Below are 25,134 nucleotides of genomic sequence, written 5' to 3' on the forward strand. Positions count from 1 at the left end.
ATTTGAAAAACGTATGATTTCTTTTCTGGTGAAATCACGAATTTTGTCAAGTTTTTGGGTTCTTATAACCGACTCTAAAGTTGCAATTCAAATTGGCGACGCTGTTGTTCTGCTCATCATTGTCCACTGTTGACAGTGAGTTAGACATCAGAGATGTTCGATGCATAACGTCGTTTTCATTATAAAGTAGGCTAGTTTTTAAGACCTTTCTGCGTCAATTGTCTCGTTAGTCGTTACGATGTTTAAATTAATTAGACTTCCTCCAAAAAAGTAAAATACAGTAGAACTCGGTTAATTCGGATTTGGTTAATCCGGATCTTCGCCTAATCCGGATGAAACTGGAAGTACAAATGAGTCAGGCATCAGGCTTGATGGAACCGTCATCGGTTAATCCGGATCTTCGCCTAATCCGGATGGAATTGCCGGTCAAATCGAATCCGGATTAACCGAGTTCTACTTGTATGCTCTTTAGTTTTGTGCAAGAGTTTGAAAACTTTTACGCCTCGGTATCCCAATGTGAAAAATACTGATTTATTAGTTCGACATTAGGCTACTTGTAGTCTACTTATGAAAGATATGCGATTTCCATAAAATTCAGAGCTTTTGCAATTGGAGTTGTTGACCTGAAAAATTCCGTAGGCTATGCTACCTGGTTGTGTTTTTTGGACTTCACCAGGCCACTTGTCATAAAATTTTGATTGAAGAAGTTGTTTTTTCAACTGAATAACATCGGTGGTGTAGGCGGTAGGCCTAATGATGGCCATGCCGATGCAATTCTCAGGTGGAGTATCGTTTGTTTTGCTTCGTACACTCACCGGTGCAGTCAAGCGGCAACGTAGCCTACAGTCTAACATTCAGCATGCTTACAGAGACGTGGACTTAAACAGGGTTTTCTTGGGTGAAAGGTGCAAAGAAATTTATTTGTTTAAAATTTTTATATACTGTTTATTTGCGTCAGACAAAGCTGTCCATATACAAAACAACGAAAAAATACACAAACTGCAAATGCACAAAGGTCACAGAAAGTCACTTTGGATGTCGTCAGTTTACGCACGCGAAACTGCCAGGATTACTCCATCAAAAGCTCGTTAGTGTCGCCCCGTTAGCTCAGTGGTTACGCGCTGAACTCAAGATCACGCGGCGCAAGATCGATTCTTAGGGTGTGCGCATGAGCAACGCACTTTCAGGACTGCTCTCCATTCAGCGGCACCTAGTGAATGGAATAATTCCCCGGCAACAACACTTCAAAAATCAGAAAACTTCACTCTGCCAATCTCGGTAACTGGCCCTGTGTCAAGTGCCCTTGAAAGTATGCGAAACTACCAGGAATAACCAATCAAGGCTTTGTCAGTCCGAGGATAAACATTCAAACCCAAACCTTTGCAAGTTCGAGGAAAAAGATTGAAAACCAAATCTAATTTACAATAATGTCACAGATCGCTAGGTGTGCTGCATATAAATTGTTTTATTTCAAAACTGTACAGAAACGAAAATTACATGAAGAAATTCTATGCTAAAAAACGAAGCAGTAAAAATAATATTGTACAAATCAGGAAATCAAATTGCAAAAAAATAAGCAAAATTCATATTTAAATCAAATCAGCGTACCACCAAATCAGTGCAACACGTTTTAACACTAAACAGGTTTGCAACAAAAAAAAAAAAATATATAGCATCACAACAATTTTTCTAATGAGCTGTTGTGAAAAAACGGCGCATTTGGTTACGATATCAAGCATTTTTCTTTCTGGTGATCTTGATACAGCTTTTTGTCCAATTGAGGTAAACTCCTGCTTTCGCCGTGTACCAACAATCTCACTTCATTGGCCGGCATACTGTTTTTAATCATTGTCACCACTTGGTTATGAGGCTTGTTTTCAACATTGATTCCGTTTACTTCTATAATTGTATCTCCATTTCTCAAACCGCATCTGTCAGCAGGGCCTCCACGCGTTATTGAGTTGATGACCTATGGAAAATGGTATTCACCTGATGACCTAATCGACGAAAAAATGATAGGTCTAGGCTATATTAAAAAAATGATAATTTTACATTGCTTTTAAACCTATAGGCTGTAGCACATTGACGGTAGGAACTTTAACAAGAAAAAATTCTGCCACTGCATCTGAAACTCGAACCAATCAACCAATCATAAGCTCTGTTTTCCGTGACGTAAAAAAAGGCGAAAAGAAGGTGATACAAAGCAAATCAAGTCATGGATTCTGTATCAGCTGGTTGGCTAGGGTTTAGGGCTAGAGAGTGGTCATTTCATTGACGGGGGTTTGATTCCCACCACTGCTATTGATCTTTTTCTTCTGTAATTACCAAACAAAGTTCAAAGTAGCCTAATATAACTCTTTGGCTGATTGCTAAAAGGTTCACAATTGGACGGTAGCCTCTTATAACATGTTCTGATTGGTTGACGTCACAGACAACGCAGCTTCTGATTGGTTCGAGGTTTCAGATGCAGTGGCAGAATTTCTTCTTGTTAGTGGCTGCCCACATTGACGGAAAAGCCTAGAACATCACACAACTAAGGCGAAAGAGAAAATTGAATTGAGTCCTGTCTTTGTCATGAGTTACCAAGGGGGGTGGGGGGGACTTATATACCAGTCCCAGATATACAAGTCCCCCACCCCCCTTGGTAACTCATGACAAAGACAGGACTCAATGGACATGGCTCTTTCGTCTTAGTTGTGTGATGTTCTAGGCGTTACCCACATTGACAAATATCTGTAGAAAGGGTTGCCAATGGTTCTGTATTTAAAGTTAAACTAAAGTTTCATAAAATCCTATTCAAAAGGTCCCATGTTCATATTTCCTGTCATTCTCCTTTTCTACGTAGAATCGATACTTAAATTGCCAAAACTTTGAACATGTTTTTCTTTTAAGGGCATAAAAGCTTTCAACAGTGGTTTAAGCTAGGTCCACCGCCCAGTGGCTATCTAAACTTCTATCTGTAGGATATAAGATCACGGTTTCAACGAAAGATGCTAGTTAGAAAAAGATGCCGACCCAATGTAGGCTTCAATGTGTACAAATCAACTTTAGCAGCTCCATTGCATTGTTTTTCTGTCAAAAAATAAGTTATGCTAGATAGCCTGTCTGTCAAGGGCTTAAAAAAGCTACGAGAATTAATGTTTTGTTAGCCTATCTGCCAGATTAAACTGAACTGAACATTTTTTTTTCGGCAACAAACTAAAGATTATGTCACCTGAGCGTTTCTAATTCTGTCATCAGATAGAAAGAACTCAAATTCTTCTTGGGCTGTTTTCACGATCCGATATTCGTAGATACTCAATGAAGATGTGGATCCTGATAACAGAAAAAAAGCAACACTGTCGCTTGATGGTTCTGTTATGTTTTAAGATTGCTACGAAGACTTATCGGGTTCGCAAAGGTTGCTACAAAGACGTCGACTTCATAATAGGTTTAAGCATGGCCACCTGGAGATGCGGCCTGATTTGTCACATTTTGCAGATTTTGATTACAGCTACTGCTAGTGCTTGACTGACATTTTTTTAGATGTTTTTACTTTTTGCGGTTTCCTAATGACATAAAACTTTTTTGTTGCCTTGGGGAAGCAGTGGAAAATGAGAAAAACTAAGTTGAAAAACGCAAAATCAGACTGTTATTGAAAATTAACAGTCTGACTTAAATCTTCGAAATCAAATTTTCTTTGTTTTTCTACATGTGAGGATGTTAAAACCTATTGTGTCATTTGGGGAAAAGAATAAAGAAAGCGTAAAAATCTAATTTTTAGAAAAATTTATTTAAACGTTTGCCCAAAGTTAGAAAAACCTGGAAATTTCTGCAAAATGTGACCAATCAGGCCGTATCTTTAGGTGGCCATGGTTTAAGAATGAGCAATACAACATTGCAATCCTTGCAGTTGGTGATATGAAATTTATGGCTACAAAGGGCAAGATTTGTACTTAAATTTATAATTTATCAAAACGTCATTTTTGAACCGTTTAATTAAACTGGAGCTAATTTTTTTATTTCTTTAAACAGAACATGATACATCACATAACAGTGATACTTAACCTTTACTAACTATTACTAATGGCTTACGATAGTTTATGTGAAACCTAAAAAAAAATTATTTCAGACCAGTGACCACTGACCTAGTGGCTGCATAGTGCATAGCCGAGTGGTCAGTGGCGTAGCCAGAAAAAAAAATTAGGGGGGCCCAATATTTGATGATTGAAGAGAACGACAAAGTGTTTGATTTAAGACATCGCCACCTGATGTGCAGTGGCGTATCCTGGTGGGTTAAGCAAGGGAAGCAATAAAGCTGATGGGGGGTTAGAGCGTGCCGAAGGCACGAGTATTCTAGGGGGGTCCGGAGGCATGCTCCCCCGGAAAAATTTTGCAAAATTACACTCAAATAATGGATTAGGCTATAGCGCTTTCTGGAAACACTTTCAGGGTAATATTTGTATGAAATTTATTAGCGGATAAACAGCTATTAACTTATTAAGGTAGCTGTTACACACAAACGGGCAAAAACTGTTGCTAAAATTACAGAGAACACAAAAAACTCAGCTACACAAAAACTACACAAAAACACAACAGAGTAAGCGATTCTGAAATTGCTTTAACAGATTAGTTAAAAGAAACGTAAATCGCGTAAACTTTGCGCGATTTACGATTTGCAAAATTGATTGGTGTCTTTCTGTGTGTCTAAAACAAGTCCTGGGGGGTGTTAATAGCCAGATGTATTGGAAAACGATATAAATTTATACAAATTATATTATATTTTCAACAAAGGGTTCAACTTTGGAATCCAAACTTTGAAAATTTGGGGTGACCATGGCCCCTTTCGCCCTCCCCCCCCCCCCTGGCTACGCCTATGCGGGTGATGAGAACTCTGGTTCGGCTTTCGAAAAGGCGCCGGTTCGACACCGCTCAAGAGTCAAGAGCATGTGTATGTGTCTTTGGCAAAATACTTAACGGCATACCGTCAGTTACTGAGGGGTGCCTCTTTGGCTGTAGCCCTTGATTTCTCTCGTCATTATAAACAATAGCCTACGCTGTTGTAGAGAGAAATGCCTACGGCCCTTTTTTAGACTTCTTTGGACCTGCTGAACCGAACTAAATTTACCACTAACAATCACACCGAAAACACGACATAGCCAACTTGGCAGTGGTTTACTCTGGAACCAAAGTTTAATCGTGTGAATTCCTATGCCAAAACCATTGATATCGCCTTTGCGTTGTTTTGTATTGTTTTATATTTGTTTGAAGCTCACTATTTTGTATTCATGCAAAGTAAAACCATTTAAAACAACTTTTTACCTCGATAGAGTTCTTCTCTTGCATTGGGTTTTATCTCCATGCTCATAGGTGGCAGTCGATCACTTAGTACCAGTATGCTAATCTGAGTATAAAACGCAGTTTTGAATTTGTAAATGTTGATACGAAAATGGTAGAATTCTATGTAATTGGCGACAGAGCTTCTAGAATTGAAGAAACTATAAATGGAAACTTCCTATCGCTTTCATGGTGACTAAGTGCATGCTACAATATTAATTATAACCAAATCATTGAAGAACAGAACTAGGTTACTTTGCAATAAAGCCAGATAAACAACCTCTCAATGTTATTTGAGAAAGTTATATTAAGCCTAATTGAATGCTTAGCTTATTATTTGAACGCATGATTTTTTTTTAATTGCAGAAAAAAAAGCAATACATTGATAAACAACCGGATTTTTGAAATATGGAATGTTCTTCTCATCTTACACAAAACTGTCTGTTTAGCCACAGATTCTGTTGAACATAATCGTTTTTCAACAAAATCTGTAAAAATGGATTCAAATTGATAAAAAATAAACTTCTGCAGCCACATGCACAATGTCAAACCTTTGCGTCACTTTCTGCAATTAGTTCAACAACCTCTTGATGACTTTTTCCTCTCGTGGATATATTGTTAACTTCCAAGAGCCTGTCTCCTAGCAAAAAAATGAATTTTAAATAAAAACAAATGCAATATGCATTATGATTGCTTCTATCTTAAATTTCAAGAAGGGCTTATTTGGTAAAACTTACGCTACAACTTCAACGTTAGCCCTGATTTTCGAATACAAGACATTTTAAGACCTTTGGCACAATCTTTTTTGAAATTCCATGCGAACTTCCACTATCCCAAAAATTACTTTTCAGAAAAAAAAGGGTTATTTAGTTTTACCACGCGTATAAAATATTACAGGTTGTAGGTTATCCATCCACGTCACTTTTTGATTATAGTCTACCGCGTTTAAAGATTAATTGTTTTCTGCTTTTTAAAACTCGTCAATATGCTGTAAGAGAGCAGCAAACAGTTTTTTTCTGGCCTAGACTTTGTAATAAAACTTGGCAAGTTGTGGTTATGATTTGCGCGCATGACCAAATGCATAGTTGAAAGCGTGACTTAGCCTAAATACAGATATTGTATGAAGTAGGTTATACTTATGCTCCCCTATCTCATCACCAACTTCAAATTTGACTTCAGCAAGTTTTGTTATCTTTACTGATTAACCTGATCAAACATATTTGACTTCTGTTTGTTTTGCTTTTTCGATTCAAGCCCTGATTGAGAATTTTCAACCTCTTTTCATCTACAATAACTTGCACTGCGATTTTTTAATGATGCAAATTTGACCCCTTGATTAGCCACATCACATAAACTGTCTATTCTTTCTGCTGGATTCAGTTCAATCACATAGATTGACATTGCTATTTTTATGCTTCTGTTGCAACAACCAATTGAAAACGTCAGACTGACAACCCAGTGCTTGAATCACACATGCTTCTTAGCAGCAATGTTGAGCGTGAAGTAAATGGTTGTTAGGAAAACCTCTTGTTGACGTCAATGCAACGGGATTCTTTTTTACAGCGTTGTAGGCTAAATATAGTCCTTCTTGAAAAGTGATTTTCTCAGTAGTGAAGGTTTTCGGATAAAGATTTTTAAAAAAAAATATATATATATACAGTAAATCAAATATAGTTATTACTATCTGAATAGAATTTGAATAAGGACCTTCTGATGATCCTCCTTTTAGGTGAAACAGGCTGTCAAGGGTTTAGATAGTAATAACTATATTTGATTTAATTCGCTCTGCTTTGGTTTTTGCTTAGCATTGAGCACTTTTTGTAGTATTAATAGTTTTTATTATTTATATGTACAGTATATACCAGATGTCTTAGTATAAGGCTATACGAAAATCAAGGCCAAAGTTCAATTTGAAATTATCACCTTCTCCCTACCCAAACTCTTAAAAAATGCTTCACCTCTATAAAAAAAATTTATACAAAACTGTAGGTTATCTGACCGTGAATTATTCCAGCTTCATCTGCCGCTCCATGTTTTTCGATATTATCAATGAAGTGATCGCAACCATTAAGTCCCGGAAGGCAGGAGAGTGCAAACCCGTATCCACGAGAATCTTTTTTCACCAATTCGCAAAAACGAGGTGGCTGCAGGGATTGCTCAGAGTCTTTGGAGGTAAGGCCTAAAAAAGTGTATGCAGCGCTCTTTCCAGAAAAATATGTCACAGTATCTCTATATAACCTTTTAATGTTGTTTAACACAAGCTACGCTCTATAGACCTCTGTAGGCTTAAAAAGTCTTAAGTCGTGTGCGTCATTAAACACAGAAAGTTCAAGAAAATCTTTAGCCTATTCTACAATAATGCAGAGCAGTAAATATTCTTTAAAAGCAAGTCTGATTTATTTGGTCTTACCTTGGTTAAATTTTCGTGCTTCAGACAAAACTGTGAGAGTCACCTAATGTAAAAATATCAAGATGTTATTAAAATACCAAAAAGCAAATTAGGCTACATAATGATTAATGACGTTGAACACATTTTTGAAAAATGATATTGACCGACCTTTCCATTGCTTGAAGAAATCAACTGAATCACTTCTTCATGACTTTTCAATCCAATGGATACATCATTCACTTCGAGAAGTCTGTCGCCTTCAACCAAAATTAACACTTTTATTAGAAAACTGTAAGATAAATTCATAGAGTTATGTTCACGCATCATACTCACCAAGAAATCTTGGCTTTGTCTTAGCGAGGCATTTAATGATATTCAAAGGTGGACCCAAAAGTAGACTTCCTTGCCTTATTGTAATCTAAATCTCTAGACTAGACATGAAACCAAGTTGAAGGAAGGTTTATATCTCCTCCAAATAATTCAAGTCGATCACAACAGAACAACAAAATCTATGTGATTTAATCAACTATTTTCTAAAAGCATTCTGTAAAAAAAGACACTAATTTGCGTGTTTCTAAGTAAGTAGTATTTTGTTTGAGAATTATTAAAATAAAGTTCAACCAGCCTCATGTTTAAAAAAAATATATATTTCGCTACATAATGAGCATCTTCAGTTCTGCAAACAAACAAACAAATTACTGCAATGACTGCTGCATAAAGGCTTACAGCATAAAACTATGCTTACAGCATAGTTTCCCTTTATGCAGCAGTCATTGCAGTAATTTGTTTGTTTGTTTGCAGAACTGAAGATGCTCATTATGTAGCGAAATATGTATTCTTTGTAAACATGAGGCTGGTTGAACTTTATTTTAATAATTCTCAAACAAAATTTTCGATGTGATCAAGTCAACCGCTTCTTGCTGACGGCGTGCCAGGGTTAGGTCTCGGTGTCTCAGAAGACATTCACTTTAAGTAAGTAGTATAATTTTTTTTTGTGAAATCACGTGCCAATTTTCTTTACCATTTTTTATGCCGGCCTTGTCAGCTGGCCCGAGAGACTGTATGTCGGTTATATAATGTCCACCGACATCCTCTGTGCGTAGGAGAAGAAATCCATATTCGTCGTTTTCTTTTGTCAACTCACAGATGCGAGGAGGAGCAGGAGAACATTCATGGTCTCCCGAAGCAGAATCTAATAATAAAAAATTAGGTTTGCTTGAACATAGGTGTCACTATGGAACTCAGGCCCGTAGCCAGCCGGGGGCCAGGGGGGGCCTCGCCCCCCCTGGCAAAATCCCAACATTCTTGAGCAACAGCTGCAATTATAATGATTTTGCCCATTTTCCCGTTGCAGAGCTCCAACTGGCCCAATTAACTACAATTGTTTTGTTTAGTTAACAGCTATGATGATTAAACAATTTCGCCCCCCCCCCCTAACTCCTCCTTTGGCAACCTCAACAGGTTCAATTCAACCAAGGCCAACACGTGTTAGGTTGGTAAAAAAATTGTCAGAAACTGTGTAAAATAAAAATGTTTTGGGAAAGAATGATAACCTAACAAAGAGGAAATGGATTTCCAGCAGGCCTACAAACCGGTACAAATTAGGCTATACTTAATTCTTACCATTCTTAAATACTTACCATAGCCTACTTAATTCATACCCATTACTTACCATACTTAATTCTAAGGGTCAGTGATAACCAATTTGTGCAGTGATAAACCAAATTTGTGCAGTTAAGCAGTGTTTATTTTTTTTCTTCAATCCAATCAGTGTAAATAAATTTTGTTTCTAGTTTTCTGATCTGTGAAGTGTTCAACCTTGCAGCAGATATTGCTACATTTGAATCTAGCACTGCCGTTTGTGAGTGTGGATTCTCAGTGTTAACAAGGGCTGACGCTCCCACTAGACGGAGCATGTTACAACCAAGACAGGCAAACTTAGTGCTTATGGCCTTTGAACATTCTGTATCGAAATCTATCGATTTAGACTTGTTTGTGAGACGGCTTGCATCCAAACAACCGCGACTGCAATTGCAATAGACTAGCTCACGGTGGTATAGGCGGAATGCAACCATATATATCAAAATCCTCGGCACTAGCTTCTTCGAGCCAGTTAAAGTTTTTGCTCGTAACAAGTACCGCTATTTATACAACAAGTCAACAATTGCTTTGTTATGTTGGTCATTGTAATATGGTTGCCGTGATAAGAGACCAGTGTTGGTCTTAACCAGTGGCGTAGCCAAAGGGGGGGGAGGGGGGTTACAACCCCCCCCCTTTGGCACGCGTGTGACGTCACGATATTGAGAATGATGCTTTCAGTCTCTCTATGCTTGAGCATGATGCTTTCAGTCTAAAATAAATCGCCTAATTTTAAACAAAACTGCATTAAAAGAGCGAGTTGTGCCAATACCAAGCATTCAAACATCTCAGCCAGGAATTAGCAACAAGAAAACATAGAGACTTAGCTTTATTTCCGAAAAATGCTGAAGAAAACATGATCTTATCCTTTTGCTATGCCACCTGACAGCACCATTTTACAGGAATATTCATACCCACATTTTTGTTGAAAATGCTCTCAGAATGCACCAAATTCAAAGTAATTTTTCAAAATTTTCTGGGGGAGACCCCCCAGACCGCCCGTCGCTGGGTGCCGTCTTAGGCGAACACGCCGTCGGGCTTCGGCCGCCGGTCGTCAAAACCTCTCCTTTCAAAATTCCTGGCTACGCTACTGGTCTTAACACTAAACTGACATATTGCAATTTTTGTGGATACCGGTGTTTTAGAGGTTAAAATGCCAAAATCATTCAAATTTTTTCGGCCCCCCCTAACGAAAAGTTGGCCCCCCCTTGCTCTGCGGTCTGGCTACGGCCCTGATGGAACTTATGATTTATTGAAGGAGTCTTTGAATTATTTTGTTAAATGTTGGTAGATCCTGCATTTTTGCAAAATTTGCAATTAATTTGAAACTTTTTAAGCCAATAACTAACTTATTATGTTTATATTTTGAAAGAAAATATACGCAATAGGCACACTATCATCAACTTGTTTTAAACTCACGTGTTTTTAGGCCAATCATTGAATGTAAAATTTCTTTTCATGCAATATTCGTTGCAAAGCATTAAAAAAAATCAAGAAAACGTTCTCATTGTAGGCTACCATCGTAACTACAGTACAGTATTTTACCTGTTGAAAATAGAGCAACAGGATGCGACGATTCAAACCGAGATGCACGTGACGAAGTGGTTGCAACGTCGTTGTTATTATTGTTGTTATTGTTGTTTTTTATCAAGGCGCTTACACCTTCTTCCAGGCCACAAAACGACTAGAAACAAAAAGTAGACATTGTGAAGTTTCTTAAGATTACTGCTATCTCGATTAGCCAAATATGGAGATAAAGGAGACTTTGAATGCTTACAGTTTCATTGTTATGAGTGACGTCTTCAAAAGCTGCGTTTGAATAAGAAAATGCAGAGTCATTTAAGTACTGCCAGTTGTCTGGGAGATCTGGTTCAACTGAAATGTTGTGGTGATAGAAAATTTCCATGACATGTTTTGAAGCAACTGTCAGTTCAACACTGTTGCCAGAGTTTCTGAAATACAATTAATGTTTCTTCTTTGGTTGCAAGTTCTCTTCAACAGTTGGACTCTGACATAGAGGTTTTAGCTATGGTTTTAGGCTTGGCCTATCTTTTTTCCTCAAAAAATGCCTTGTTTAGCCTATCTATATTGTACAAGGAGTGATAATAATACTACATCAGGTAGGCTATACGCAGGTAATCAACGATAAAATAGAGCCGTATTTACAATAATTGTAGTATGCTTGTAACCTGAACGTTAATAGGATGCGCAAAACATCAAGTAATGTTCAATCTGTAGCCATCAGGCTCATGCATGCAGACATGGATCAATTAAAATTGTAGTTGAATCTAATTAATTACAAATTTTCATGTAATTGTAACTATAATTACAATTACATTTGGTAAGAAAGCTAGTGCAAACCGCTACTACCACAGCAAACTCGCAGCATCAGGTTAAAACAGATCGTTAGTATCTACATTGCGAAATACATTTGGTAAGTTGTATGCTTGATATCAGTACTTTTTCTGAGCCGTTAGTTGGGGTTCAAAGGGGACTTTTACCATAGATATCTTAAATATAGATATGCAACTCAGCAATCGTGGAATTATCGTCACGCTCGACTGACTTTATGGACACAATCAACAATCAAGGTTGCCAGCTTGGCTAGCGTATCTATGGTAGGCTATTATTGTACGGTTTGGGCTTGGCGAGTGGTAGCTTTTGAGCTCCTTTGGAATATTTTTGATGGCGTATCATATATTTCAAGTTTTCACAGAATAGCCTACTATGAAAAATCAAGACAATAATCTTTCTTCACGTAGGTTATGCAACTTCTGTTTCATGATCGTTGGAACTATCATTTAAGCTTATTTCCAGTGACTCATTAAAGCTTGTTGTAGGCAGTTTACAAACCTGAGATAGAGAGGCGCCGGAACGATTTTAGGGTGAGATATACGGTAGCGATAATTGTCAAACATTTTCAGGGGTTGTCGAGGATTTTCAGGGGTTGTCAGGCATTGTAGAGTAGCTACTTTCAGGCATTGTTGGGAATTTCCAGGCATTGTCGATCAATATCAGTGGTTGACAGGGTTTGGTAGTCATTATGGAACATTTTCAGGCATTGTCGAACATTTTCAGGAATTGTCAAACATTTTCAGGGGTTGTCGAGAATTTTCAGGGGTTGTCAGGCATTGTAGAGTAGCTACTTTCAGGCATTGTTGGGAATTTCAAGGCATTGTCTAGGATTTCCAGGCATTGTCGATCAATATCAATGGTTGACAGGCTTGTCAACCATTATCAGTCATTGTCGGAAATTTTCAAGAATTGTCGAATATTTTTAGGTGTCAGGGGCTCTCAGGCATTATAAAGTACTTTAGATTCTTTCTGGCAGGCATTGTCGGCAGTGGCGTAGCTAGGGAATGTGCCGCCCGGGGTGGATTCAGATTTTGCCGCCCCTTCAAGAAAAAGCATGTGAAAACAGGCCCGATTTAGGGGGGGGCAGAGGGTGCAGGTACCCCGGACCCCCCGACTTTTAAAGGGCCCCCCTACGTGAAAAAAATGTGATTTTTTTACTATTAGCTTTTGTGGTTTCTGCAAAATGCTGTGCAGTGCTGGATTGATGCTACTGTAGACGTCGAGGGGGTGTTTCGCGCCGTAGGCGAATTTTTTTGCACGGGGGCCCCTGATCTAAAAGTGCCCGGGCCCCCCATTAGCTAAATCCGGCCCTGTGTGAAAATGAAATGCGTTTTTTATCAGATTATAATCAAAATCAAAAATCGTAGTCTGAAATTGCCGCCCCCAGACGTGCCGCCCGGGGCGGTCCTCCCCACCTTTCCCCCCCCCCTAGCTACGCCACTGATTGTCGGACATCTTCAGGCATTGTCGAACATATTCAGTGGTTGATGGTTTGTTAGGCGTTGTCGAACGTTTTCTTGGGTTGTCGATCATTAGCCTACCAGGTTTTGACAGGTTTGTCAGGCATTGTCGATACTTATGATAGCCAGGTCATTTAAACGCTGCTGTGTTTGTGTATACCGTAAATACGTTTACAACCTACGCAAACTAGAAAGGGATCATTCTGCTGCGCATGCAGAGCTGGGAATAAAAATCAGGGATATCTAGAGAAGGGGATATGAAGGCTTTTAATACGTCTGACAGTAGAAGGGCTTCTGTTTATCGTAAATAATCTCTGTTTACCGTAAAATGACAATTGGCACCGATAGTAGTGTAATAAATCTTGTTATAATAACCTGCATTGCGCTATTAGCATCAGGCCTGGATACTCACTGCATGCTCATGGTTACTTGTTAATTCAACTACCCGTATACATGCTTTACGGTAAATCTAGCCGACTGCAAAGGCTTTGTAAAGAAAAACAGCTTACAGGTAACTTTTCAACTGTCTTTCCAAACAAGTATTCTATATGCTCTACGTAACATTTGCTGACTGTCTTCTGTAGCTTACTGTATCAGCTGCACTACAAAACTTTCTGTAATTTTGAAAAGAACTGCATGTTTCACGCGCTGCAAACTACCGCCCTGGTAGTGTCATAACAATAAGGCAATCGCTGTGAGCCTTCGCATCCCCTTCTTTAGATATCCCTGATAAAAATGCATGAAAATGTTCGACAATGCCTGACAAACGTGTCAAAAACCAATAATGATCGACAATGCCCGGAAATCTTAGACAATGCTAGGAAATGCCCAACAATGCCTGAAAGTAGCTTAATCTAGAATGCCTGACTACCCCTGAAAATGCTAGACAACCCCTGAAAATGTTCGACAATGCCTGACAAACCCGTCAACCACTAATAATGATCAACAATGCCTGGAAATCCTAGACAATGCCTGGAAATTCCCAACAATGCCTGAAAGTAGCTACTCTGCAATGCCTGACAACCCCTGAAAATGCTCGACAATCCCTGAAAATGTTCGACAATGCCTGAAAATGTTCCATAATGACTACCAAACCTGTCAAACATTGATATTGATCGACAATGCCTGCAAATCCTAGATAATGCCTAGAAATTCCCAACAATGCCTGAAAGTAGCTACTCTACAATGCCTGACAACCCCTGAAAATGCTCGACAATTCCTGAACATGTTCGACAATGCCTGAAAATGTTCCATAATGACTACCAAACCTGTCAAACACTGATATTGATCGACAATGCCTGGAAATCCTAGACAATGCCTGGAAATTCCCAACAATGCCTGAAAATAGCTACTCTACAATGCCTGACAACCCCTGAAAATGCTCGACAACCCCTGAGTATGTTCGATAATGCCTGAAAATGTTCGACAATGCCTCACAAGCTTGTCAACCACTGATAATGATCGACAATGCCTGGAAATCCTACACAATGCCTAGAAATTCCCAACAATGCCTGAAAGTAGTTAGCCTACTCTACAATACCTGAAACCCCTGAAAATGTTCGACAACTCCTGAAAATGCTCCACAACCCCCCAAAAAGCCGACAATGCCCGACAATGCCTGACAATGCCCGACAATGCCTACAATGCCTGACAAAGGGTATTTAGAGGTACCCTCTGTGACTGTGATTTGTTTTCAATCGCCAGAATCTCCATAAAGCAGTCCATGCGGAACGAGAATGTGACGTCATCACAAGCAATCCATACGTCAACTTGAAAACGAAGAAAGTTTTATTTAAACAAAAACCAAAAAAATATATTAAAAATAAAATTGTTTTGCTGTGCCAAGTTTGAAGTCAATGCATACAGCCATAGCTACGCTGTTAGCCTTCAAACATCTTACGCACCACTGAGTTGCATATCTATATATAAGATATCTATGCTTTTACATTGCAACCTAATCTTTATCAAATGGATTTGTAGACTAAATGTTTTTGGTAAAATCAAACTGAAAAAAACCTTCGATAAAGATAAATATTGGAACATTTAATTTTTGTAATTGAATAATTGAAACACGTAATTTATTACATTTAAAAGCAATTGTAGACTAATTGTAATTTGAAAATTTCAGATTTGATAGCGTAATTGTAATGTTATTGAGCTGAAAACTGTATAATTCAAGGGTCTCAAACTCAAATTGCTCTAAAGGCCAAATGAACGCTTGCAAATTAACCCGAGGACCGCAATGCAGTAGCCTACAAAATAACACAGTTAAAACGCAATAAAAAAAAGTAGTAAAAACGCACCAAGGACGTTAGATCACAAGAAAAAGCAGTAAAAACAAGAGTTGAAAAAACACTGCACAAACGCAAAAAAACGCAAACAAAAAGGAAAAACAAAAAGGAACGCAAACGAAACGATGGACTTGCATGGTAAAAATCTTGCAATCAACTTTTAAAAAGCGCGGAAAAAACTAAACCCTTGAAAAACTTACTTCAGGTAATGCCAAGGTCACTATTGCGGTAATGAAACAACAAGTAAATAACTAACAATACGAGGTTCTCGCAAACTATAAAATGGCGCGACAGTAGTGCTAAAAAGTCGTGTGAAGTTTGATGGGCATTTGCAAATCTTTCGAATAATTTTAGAGTGAATTTTTACCAAAGTTTAAAAATGCATGGCGGGCCGCACCAAAGGTCTACGCGAGCCGCATGTCAGGGGCGCCGAAAGCGGGGGGCAGGGGGGGGCGATCGCCCTCCTGCCCTCAAATTTTCTCTGGATGGGAGGCAAGGAGGGCAATGGTGCCTTTTTAAAGTCATGTGAGCTACTGCACATTTTTCAATATAACAATTTCTGCTATTCGCTTTTAGCCTAATTACAACTTTTCTTTTTTACCTCAAAATAATATTCACACACAAAATTCTATATCACAGTAGGTTATACGATGCCCTTCCGTGCCATTGTTCTTTATATACCGGTATGTAGTTCTTGTATCATTACTCGATAATGAGCTATTGCTATTATGTATAGGTCACAAACATAATTTATTGAAATTCTACTATTCCTATGCTTCTTCAAAGACGGTTTTGTCACAACTATGTCTGATGTTACCACCAGCTGTGAAAATCAAACGCCAATGATTCGAGGCACCACTAACAACCGTTTTGCATTGCAGAGGATCAAACGTAGGGCCGGATGGCCGGGATATTGTCGATGGCAGACTTATGAGAAAAGAAAATGTTCCTCGTGGTCTTGGTTTTAGTTGGAAAAAATATCTAAGTGATACAGAATTGTAGGAAAGTTAAGGAATGGTAGCTTATAAACGTCTTAGCACAGCAAAGAGTGCGAGAACCTGGAAGTTAAAATTTTTTAGAAGGATAAGTGTAAATAAGCCGTTATCATGGATTCATGGTTATGGTAAAGGTCACATAAGGAAAGGTGAATGCTGAACGCAGTTTTAGCGCCATAAGACGAGTAAAATGTGCCTTCTTACCACAATGACAGACAATAATTTAAACAACCAAATGTTTGCGACTATTCACAAACAGTTCTTCTTCTTTCGTATGAGAGGTTGTTTTTTGTACTACATTTCATTGGGGTCAAATGTCCGGGCATTCTTCGAGCAGCCACTTGATTGTAGAGTCCTGACAGGCCAACTGCCCTTGGAGGAGTAAACGTCGGGCAGTGGTAGAGGATGTGATCTGCTGTCTGTTCCTCTGCACCGCAGTTGCATGCCGCAGATGTTGATAGGCCCCATTTGTGCATCAAGGAAGAGAAGCGCCCAACACCCGTGCGGACGCGATTGAACCGTACCCAGGCAGGTCGGCTGAGCTCCTTTCCTGATGGCATGGGTCCAGCGTCGGGAACAAAGGTGTGAAGTCTGGAGGTGTTGTCTGTCCACTCCTCTTGCCAGATAGTGGCCATCCAGTTGAATGTTGAATGTTTGCATTTGAATGTTTGCGACTATTCACCATTGACTTAGAAGCTATTGCAAATGAGCTCATTCGAGCAACCAACGCGCGTAAAATGTAGCCTACTTTGAATTGCTAAAACCTCAATTTCGAAGGTAACAGGGATCAGTAGTCAGTAGATGTAACAGAAAATATATTTCGCACTTGCTAGTGCATCTTCAGTTCTGATAAAGGGATAAACCCTTTATCAGAACTGACGATGCACTAGCAAGTGCGAAATATATTTTCTGTTACATCTACTGACTACTGATCCCTGTTACCTTAGCAATTGAGGTTTTAGCTTTCTAGATATGAAACAGGGATCGTTTCAGAACAAGAGTAGGTCAGAAAGCAAGGCATACTCCGACACAGCTCAGCAGCAGCCTAGAGCAGTTAGCTACTTTGAATTGGTTTGATATTTGTCTATATAGTGTATACAAATTATCCCGGGAACATATTTTATACTTTGCAGCAGATTGTGACGCTATGAACGTGAAATTTATCTTACGTTTTTACTTGTTCAAGCTATTTCAATATATTTCATTCATTTATCTTCATCTGTCTCGCATTTCTATTTATATGGCTAATAGGAAAAAAACGATTAACGAACTGCCCAGCATTATCCCTATATCTTATCTTAAAACTTAAAAAATGTGCCCTTTTTTCATAATCCTGCCCCCCAGTCAAAAATTGTTCCGGCGCCCCTGCATGCGACCCGCTGGCCGAGTGTTTGAGGCCCTTGGACTGTAATTGATCTAACTCTGAATGCAGCATAATTTAAACAAGAATAAGCCAATATTGGATTTTGCCTCGTAAAAGTTTAAACGGAGAAGAGTCTTCTTAAGCTTTATTTTCCAATCTTAAATTTTTACAAGATGCCATTTGTACTGCGATACCTGACCATTGTGACGCATTGATCATGGGATGCATGCATTACGTCTTGTCCATTGATGCAAGCCAAAATATCCCCATTGCGTAATCCTGCTTTCTTGGCAGCCGAATTTTTTTCTACCTCAGTGATAGAATGCATGGGACTATTCTAAATTAAATTTGAAGCAAAGAATAGAATGAAAATAGAAAAAGTAATATAAGCTATAGCTATTCGTATTCATCGATTTGCCAATAAAAATAGATAAAACAGAGAATGCATGGAAAAGTTAAACTTTTTAACAAAACATAGCCTATGTGCACTAGCGTACGCAGGGGGGGGGGGAGGCATTGGACCATGCCCCCCCCCCCTTAAAAATGTTTTAGTAGTTAACGACGTACATTAAGGCATTTAATATGTTTTGGTTTGCACTGTCAAAGGAATTAACAATGTTGTTCTATAGACTAAGCCAATACGAAATACATGGCCCAATCCACCTACCCCACTCCAGGTATACCAATGTAGCATAGTGTTCTGTAAGCCTATTATAGTGAGAAAGAAATGGATAAAGTCTAAACCAAAACCATATTGGGATATCATGAAGACGTCTGAGATTTCAATGGCCAGTGGCGTAGCCAAAGGGGGGTTTAGGGGTTACAACCTCCCCTTTGGCACGCGTGTGACGTCACGATATTGAGAATGATGCTTTCAGTCTCTTAATTTGAAACAAAACTGCATTGAAAGAGCGAGTTTTGCCAATACCAAACATTCAAACATCTCAGCCAGGTATTATCAACAAGAAAACATAGAGACTTAGCTTTATTTCCAAAAAATGTCGAAGAAAACGTGATTTTGTCCTTTTGCTATGCCACCTGACAGCACCATTTTACAGGAATATTCAAACCCACATTTTTGTTGAAAATGCTCTCAGAATGCACCAAATTCAAAGTAATTTTTCAAAAATTTCTGGGGGAGGCCCCCAAACCCCCGCCACTGGGTGTCGTCTTAGGCGAAAACGCCGTCGGGCTTCGCCCGCCGGACGTCAAAACCCCCCTATTCAAAATTCCTGGCTACGCTACTGTCAATGGCCCCCCCTTGAGAAAATCCTGCGTACGCCACCGCCTATGTGCTACATAGCTTGTGGTATAGAAATAGCTGAGTGTTATGAAAATAAATCGAGAAATGTAAATTTGGTAAAGTTAGAAGTTAACCCAGACCTAAGCTTATATGCGTAAAGTCTTTGAGAAAACGGAGACTAAAAAAGCTGTTGAAATCTAGAGAGTCAATAATTATAATTAATTTATCGTTGCCAAGAAGTAAAAGTTTTCTACGAACCCCGTGTGTTTGTAGAAAAAATCCATAACCGTCTTTTTCTTTGTGAAGTTTGACCACTCGGGGGCGTTCTGTGGCCTGGTCACCTATTCCGGTAACTGTAGAAATCGACAGTTTGCCTCTTCGTCCCGCAGACGAACTGGCTCTGCTAATCAAAGTTGTAAGAATAGTCATACAATGCTACATAAGCTAACATATCAACAGTAGGAAGTTTAAATACATAGCCTACGGGGGTATAGCCTACTACAGTTAAGCTCCAAGTAATCGTTGTAAGTTAGAGTTAATAGCACAGAGGAAGCCCGAAAAGTACCCAGTCTTAGGTTTAGGATAGGAAGCAAGAGATATTTGTGTTGGTTCTGCTTTGTGGTGTTGCAAACCGTTTTTTTTTTTTACGGGGCGCGTGACCAATTGCCTTCCCGAGTCCATTACTGCCTACAGTTGTTTGTCTATCGCAAGGTATCATTATCCAAACACTGGTCATAAAGTGTGGTAAACCCAAACGACTACTTTATGTGTTTTTGTATAAATACATGCCGTCCAGTAGACGCTTGTGGTTTTAGTAAATGATAATTTTTAAAATAGCGCGGTAGAATAATGTTTCAATTTTGCACACGTCGTTTTTAAAATAACGTTTTGATTTTTTTTTATAACTTGAAGCATAAGCTTTGGAAGTGTGGGGTTCTCCTGCAGTAGCCATTAATGATTTTCCTCCTGAAAAACCTTTTTTGAACACATTGCTGAATCGTTACAAGCTTCCACCATGTAGCTTCATTTACAACGTCATAATCAATGTTCAATTACAGTCAAATCACTTAATCGGACATTTTGCGCTGGTCCCGAATCTAAATCGATTTTTTTGTACAATTTTCTCCGTTTAATTGGACCACTACTTTGTTTCAACGGACCACCCTCTCACCAAAAATAGGTTTTATGGTTACGTTTTCTGCTTTTTGCACTTGCTTTTTGCAAGATTTTACGTCAAGAGTTGATGTTGGACATCATGCCATGTTCACGCAAAGCTATTAGTGGCAAGGTTGCCAGACATTTTTTTTTTTATATTTTCAGACTAAATTGCAACCAAAAAGCTCAATCCATTGATGAGTTGAAACCGGAGTTGGTTGAAACAAGCCTAAAATTTAAAGGTTTGTATAATTTAAATTCAAAACAAATTTTTTAGTTAATAAGGATATTTATTTTCTGAAATTTAGCATGAAATGAAACCAAACCAAATCAACCACCATACAATTTGTGACGACGCCAAAAGACAATCGACCCTGGATGCATTTTTTCAATGATTATCGATTCTTTGCAGCATTTTTTTGTATTGTTGATGATGTTAGTTTAGCTATTTATTAGTTTTTATTACTTTACTTTGTACAGATCAAGCGACACAGAAAAACAGGGGGCGCCAAGCTGCAGAAGACGGAAGAATGACAGCAAAAAGACGAAGACGTAATAATACGCAAAATAGTGAAATTTGTTCTTCCTGCTTAATCGAATCAGTTTGCCTTGGCCCCGTTGTGGTCAGATTAAACGAGATTGACTTTAATTGGTTGATTGTTACAAAATCCTCACAGTTTACCACAAGAATCGAGGTGTGATAATAACAGTAACCATGGTGGCAACGGTGGGGTTTGAATTCATACCCCATATAAAAGAAAAAGAGTCAATGGCTGACGCAATGCGTATCACTCTACATAAGTTGATAGCTCAGTGGTTACGCGCCTGGCTCAAGATCACGCGGCGCTGGTTCGACTCTCGGGCTGTGCACATTTCAGGACTGCTCTCAATTCAGCGGCACCTACTGAATGGAATAATTCCCCGGCAACAACCCTTCAACAATCGGAAACTTCACTTGTCAATCTCGTTAACCGGCCCTGCGTCAAAAGCCTCTACAAGTATGCAAAACAACCATGAATAACCAACCAAGGTTTTGTCAGTCCGAGGATAAAGATTCAAAACCAACCAACCAAGTTATTTCTGTTTATCAGGGCTATGGTGAACTGGAAAAACTGAGTTAAACTGCGGGGCCATTGAGGGAATACTTTGGGCCGGTACCAATGAGGTCCTCGGACCCCAAATTAAGATACTTCAAAGAAAAAAACACTACAGTATATTCAAAAAATATGGGGTAGCTTCTTCAAGATTGTGGGCCCTCTGGAAAGGTTACGGGTCCCTTAACCCTATCTTAATACGAGCTGTTTTCGTACGCGGAAAGCACGTCATGGGCTATCTTAGCCCCGTGCTAATTTACCGCTCTTAATGGGAACTATGGTGACCGGTAGGGTGGAGTGAAAAACACTTTTTATAAAATTTTTATTAGCTCGGGCTTGGAAAACTTACCAATTACTACTAAAACTAATTGTGCAAAATTAGAATGTAATCTGACAAGAGCTTGATCTGCCACCAGCCACTTGAAAATTTACCATTGGGCCATTCCGTGTCAATTCACACAGTGAAGAAATTCAACCTCTTCAATTTTTCTTAAATTTTACACACCTTTTCACTATGTTATATGATGAACACCTGCAAATTTTGAGTGAAATTTATTGAGAAACACGAGAGTTATAAAGCATTTAGTTTGGGGGGGTCTGCCGAGGGGGCACAATTTTTTTATTTTTGGCAATGTTTGAGGTCCTATTACTGCTTAAGTAAATTAGGTAAGAACCTAATTGTTTTACAGGTGATAGTACTTCTGCCATGTATTAAAAAAACAACATCGTTCATATTGTCACTTTAAAAGGTCAAAGGTCATAGACATCCAAATGTGGCCGTTTCCACTTCTCGGTTAAAATTTTCCAAAATTTTAAAACCTTGTTAAGACTCTATTTCTGATTGGTTTTGGCTGAAATTTAGTAGAAATGTTGTTTACAGGATTCTCTATGAAATTTCAGTGTAAATTTTTACTGGGGTCATGAGTAACCGGGATATTAAAAGGACCTCTTTTTTGCTTTTTGTCATTTCGACCCATGTTTCACATTAAATACCTCTCAAGCTCTTTAATATTTTGTACTGAAATTTTCTCAGGTCATAGAAAATCCTGTAAACAACATTTCTACTAAATGTCAGCCAAAATCAATCAAAAATGAGGACTTGGCAAGGTTTTAAAATTTTAGCCGAGAGCTGGAAACGACCACATTTGGATGTCTTTGACCTTTTAGACTTAGAGTGACAATGTGAACGGTGTTGTGTGTTCAATATTTGTTAGCAGTACTATCACCTGTAAAAAAATTGGGTTCTTACCTAATTTACTTAAGCAGTAATAGGACCTCAAACATTGCCAAAAATAAAAAAAATTGTGCCCCCTCGGCAGATCCCTCCAAACTAAATGCTTCATAACTCTCGTGTTTCTCAATAAATTTCACTCAAAATTTACAGGTGTTCATCATATACGATAATGAAAAGGTGTGTAAAATTTAAGAAAAATTGAAGAGGTTGAATTTCTTCACTGTGTGAATTGACACGGAATGGCCCAATGGTAAATTTTCAAGTGGCTGGTGGCAGATCAAGCTCTCGTCAGATTACATTCTAATTTTGCACAATTAGTTTTAGTAGTAATTGGCAAGTTTTCCAACCCCGAGCTAATAAAAATTTTATGAAAAGGTTTTTTCACTCCACCCTAGTGACCGGGTCTAAATCACAGAGTCAAAATATTTTACAAGATAATAGTCACGTGTATTGTGCGTATAGAAATTAAATTTTTACCCAACAAATTTATTGAAATAAATTGTTTGAGGTGGAAAACGTCAGAAAGTCGGTTTTTATTTAAATTTCCTAAAAATAGCTTTAAAATTGCAATTTTTGAATTATAACATAAGTAAAGCTAAACTAAACAAAAAATTACTTTTTTTCATAAATATAAGCCATTTTTAGGTGTTTTTACATTTCAAAGTAATTGCTCTAACATTTATATTGCGCTAACATTGACATATATATAACTATCATTGCACGAAAATGTCTAGCCACATGAGACGAAATGCTTATTGTGAAGGGCAGGAAGGTAGAGAAATGACCAGTTTAGGTTTAGAAAATTCGCAAAGAATAAAAACTAAAAGTCAAGAAATTTCACATTTCTAGCATATTTCCTTTTGTGAAATATTTCAGTACTAGTGTGGGGCGTCCTCATAAAGCCCCGTGTCGCTACAGATAGGGTTGAGCCATCTCGGGCTCTGGTCCATGGTACGCCTTGACATCCCTGTCAACGCCACTGGTGCACAGTATTCATAGTCTCCGTAAACTATCTCGTTTTGTATTTGCTAACATGAAGCATTAAGATAAAATAATGTTACCTGACTGACGATGTCATCTTTAGGGGCTTGCAATAGAAAACAGGTGTTTCTTTTCCTTTTCCAAGGTGAGATTAAATTGCAAGTTGCTGGTCAAAGTTGTAGAGCCGCAGTAAATAACTTTCAACTGAATGTTCAGACAACTGATTTAGTAAGTTTAAAACTCTTAGAAACAAAATGTTTGAAATGCTTATCATTTGAAATGAAAAAAAAAGAGAAAAAAGAGTTGAAATGTTTAAAATACAGAACTCAAGTAAATTTGAATTTAAAGCATTTCACATCTTGGTGCTCAACAACTTATAAAGATCTTTACTACATTACGGTACAGCTGGATAGACTACATCAGTGGAGTACGGTGACCGCTTGTTTGGGTGTTTGTATTTTTTAGAAAGCTTTAAACACACGCTTGATTTGCACAGTGACTCTTTGTATCATGTAAGCTTATTTTGATATCATCTGAACATTCTGAACAGCTATTGAGCAAACTGCAAACCTAGTGTGTGTTTAAAACCTGTTATGAAAGTGAACATCCAAAAAATGGTTATCGTACATCATTAGACTACACTACATGTCATTTTCTCAAGGTCTGCGAGGCCAAGACTTTGCTAAGCCTTGTCCAATCATTTCAACTCTTGGTCCATTTTACCTGTAGCTTAATTAAACTGCAGTGAATTGCATGTCTACATTCTACGCCTTTTATTTGTTATTTTTATAGTCAGCTCAATATTGACGGCCTGGTAACTTTAAAAATCAATAGTTGACGTACAACTTTGTTCATTGTGCTGACCTGAAAACGTCGCGCTAGTTAATGATTAGACAAAATGAAAAAATGTTATTTGATTGTGAAGTTGACTGCTAGATCCTGCCTTTGTGAAACAATTAAATGCTTGCGACTAGATGCTTGCGGCCAACTCCCACTGACTTAATCTTCGCGATCTAATCCGTAAAGTTTCCCCAAAATTAAGCCATTTTATATCTGGTTTGCCGAAAAAGCGATCTTAATTAACCACCCTCTTCATACAAATTCTATATGTCACCTCAAGAATCGCCTAGACGAGTGGAGTCTATAGACACTTGTTTGTAGCACTGCTATCTGCGCTTGAACTGATGCAATCATCCAGTCATAACTACTGTAGGCTAAGTACACTATTGCACCACACTGGGTATAGATATTTGCAATGTGAAGTGACGTATAGCCTACCATCGGCACCTTACTTCACAACTTTATGCACGGCTCAGGAGCGCTGGCCTCAAGACTGCTTAGGCAAACTCAAGACCAGGGCCTCTGAGAGAAATTTTCACTAGGGGTACGAAGAGTCATTCCGGGCTTGTTAAAACAAAATCAAATTAATCATCTGGCTAATAACCTTTCTTCATTAAATTTCCATTTACTACATGCCTAGCCGAGGTGAACGAAGTCACTTTTTTTTACTCCTGCTGCGCTCCTGCTCTGAAAGTATTCACTCCGGCTTCTGCTCCGAAATTCATTTTGAAACAAGCGTGAAACTAACTTTTTCAAATAGTTTTTAAAAACACAAAAATA

At 38.4% G+C, this 25,134-nt stretch overlaps 1 protein-coding gene across 1 annotated transcript; it reads right to left on the reverse strand.

Moving 5' to 3' along the window:
- Positions 1 to 1,053: 1,053 nt before the first annotated feature.
- LOC145781144 (Na(+)/H(+) exchange regulatory cofactor NHE-RF3-like) lies at positions 1,054 to 23,772 on the reverse strand. Its single transcript, XM_082592906.1, has 13 exons — positions 23,595 to 23,772; positions 19,309 to 19,450; positions 18,002 to 18,144; positions 11,121 to 11,295; positions 10,889 to 11,027; positions 8,727 to 8,897; positions 7,874 to 7,962; positions 7,727 to 7,769; positions 7,316 to 7,495; positions 5,868 to 5,956; positions 5,302 to 5,383; positions 3,215 to 3,315; positions 1,054 to 1,969 (listed from the first exon to the last, which is right to left on the reverse strand). Exons 1-13 carry the CDS (start codon positions 23,609 to 23,611, stop codon positions 1,724 to 1,726), a joined length of 1,617 nt encoding a protein of 538 aa, XP_082449032.1. The 5' UTR covers positions 23,612 to 23,772; the 3' UTR covers positions 1,054 to 1,723.
- Between the last annotated feature and the right edge of the window lie 1,362 nt (positions 23,773 to 25,134).

This window comes from Aplidium turbinatum, chromosome 12 (genome assembly GCF_918807975.1).
Source record: "Aplidium turbinatum chromosome 12, kaAplTurb1.1, whole genome shotgun sequence".
NCBI lineage: Eukaryota > Metazoa > Chordata > Ascidiacea > Aplousobranchia > Polyclinidae > Aplidium > Aplidium turbinatum.

Coding starts and splice junctions, on each gene's coding strand:
- LOC145781144 (XM_082592906.1), bottom strand. Junction 8,898..10,888: donor TGTTGCTCTATTTTCAACAG/GTAAAATACTGT, acceptor TTTTATTATTAG/ATTCTGCTTCGGGAGACCAT. Junction 1,970..3,214: donor ACAGAATTAGAAACGCTCAG/GTGACATAATCT, acceptor CATTTTCCATAG/GTCATCAACTCAATAACGCG.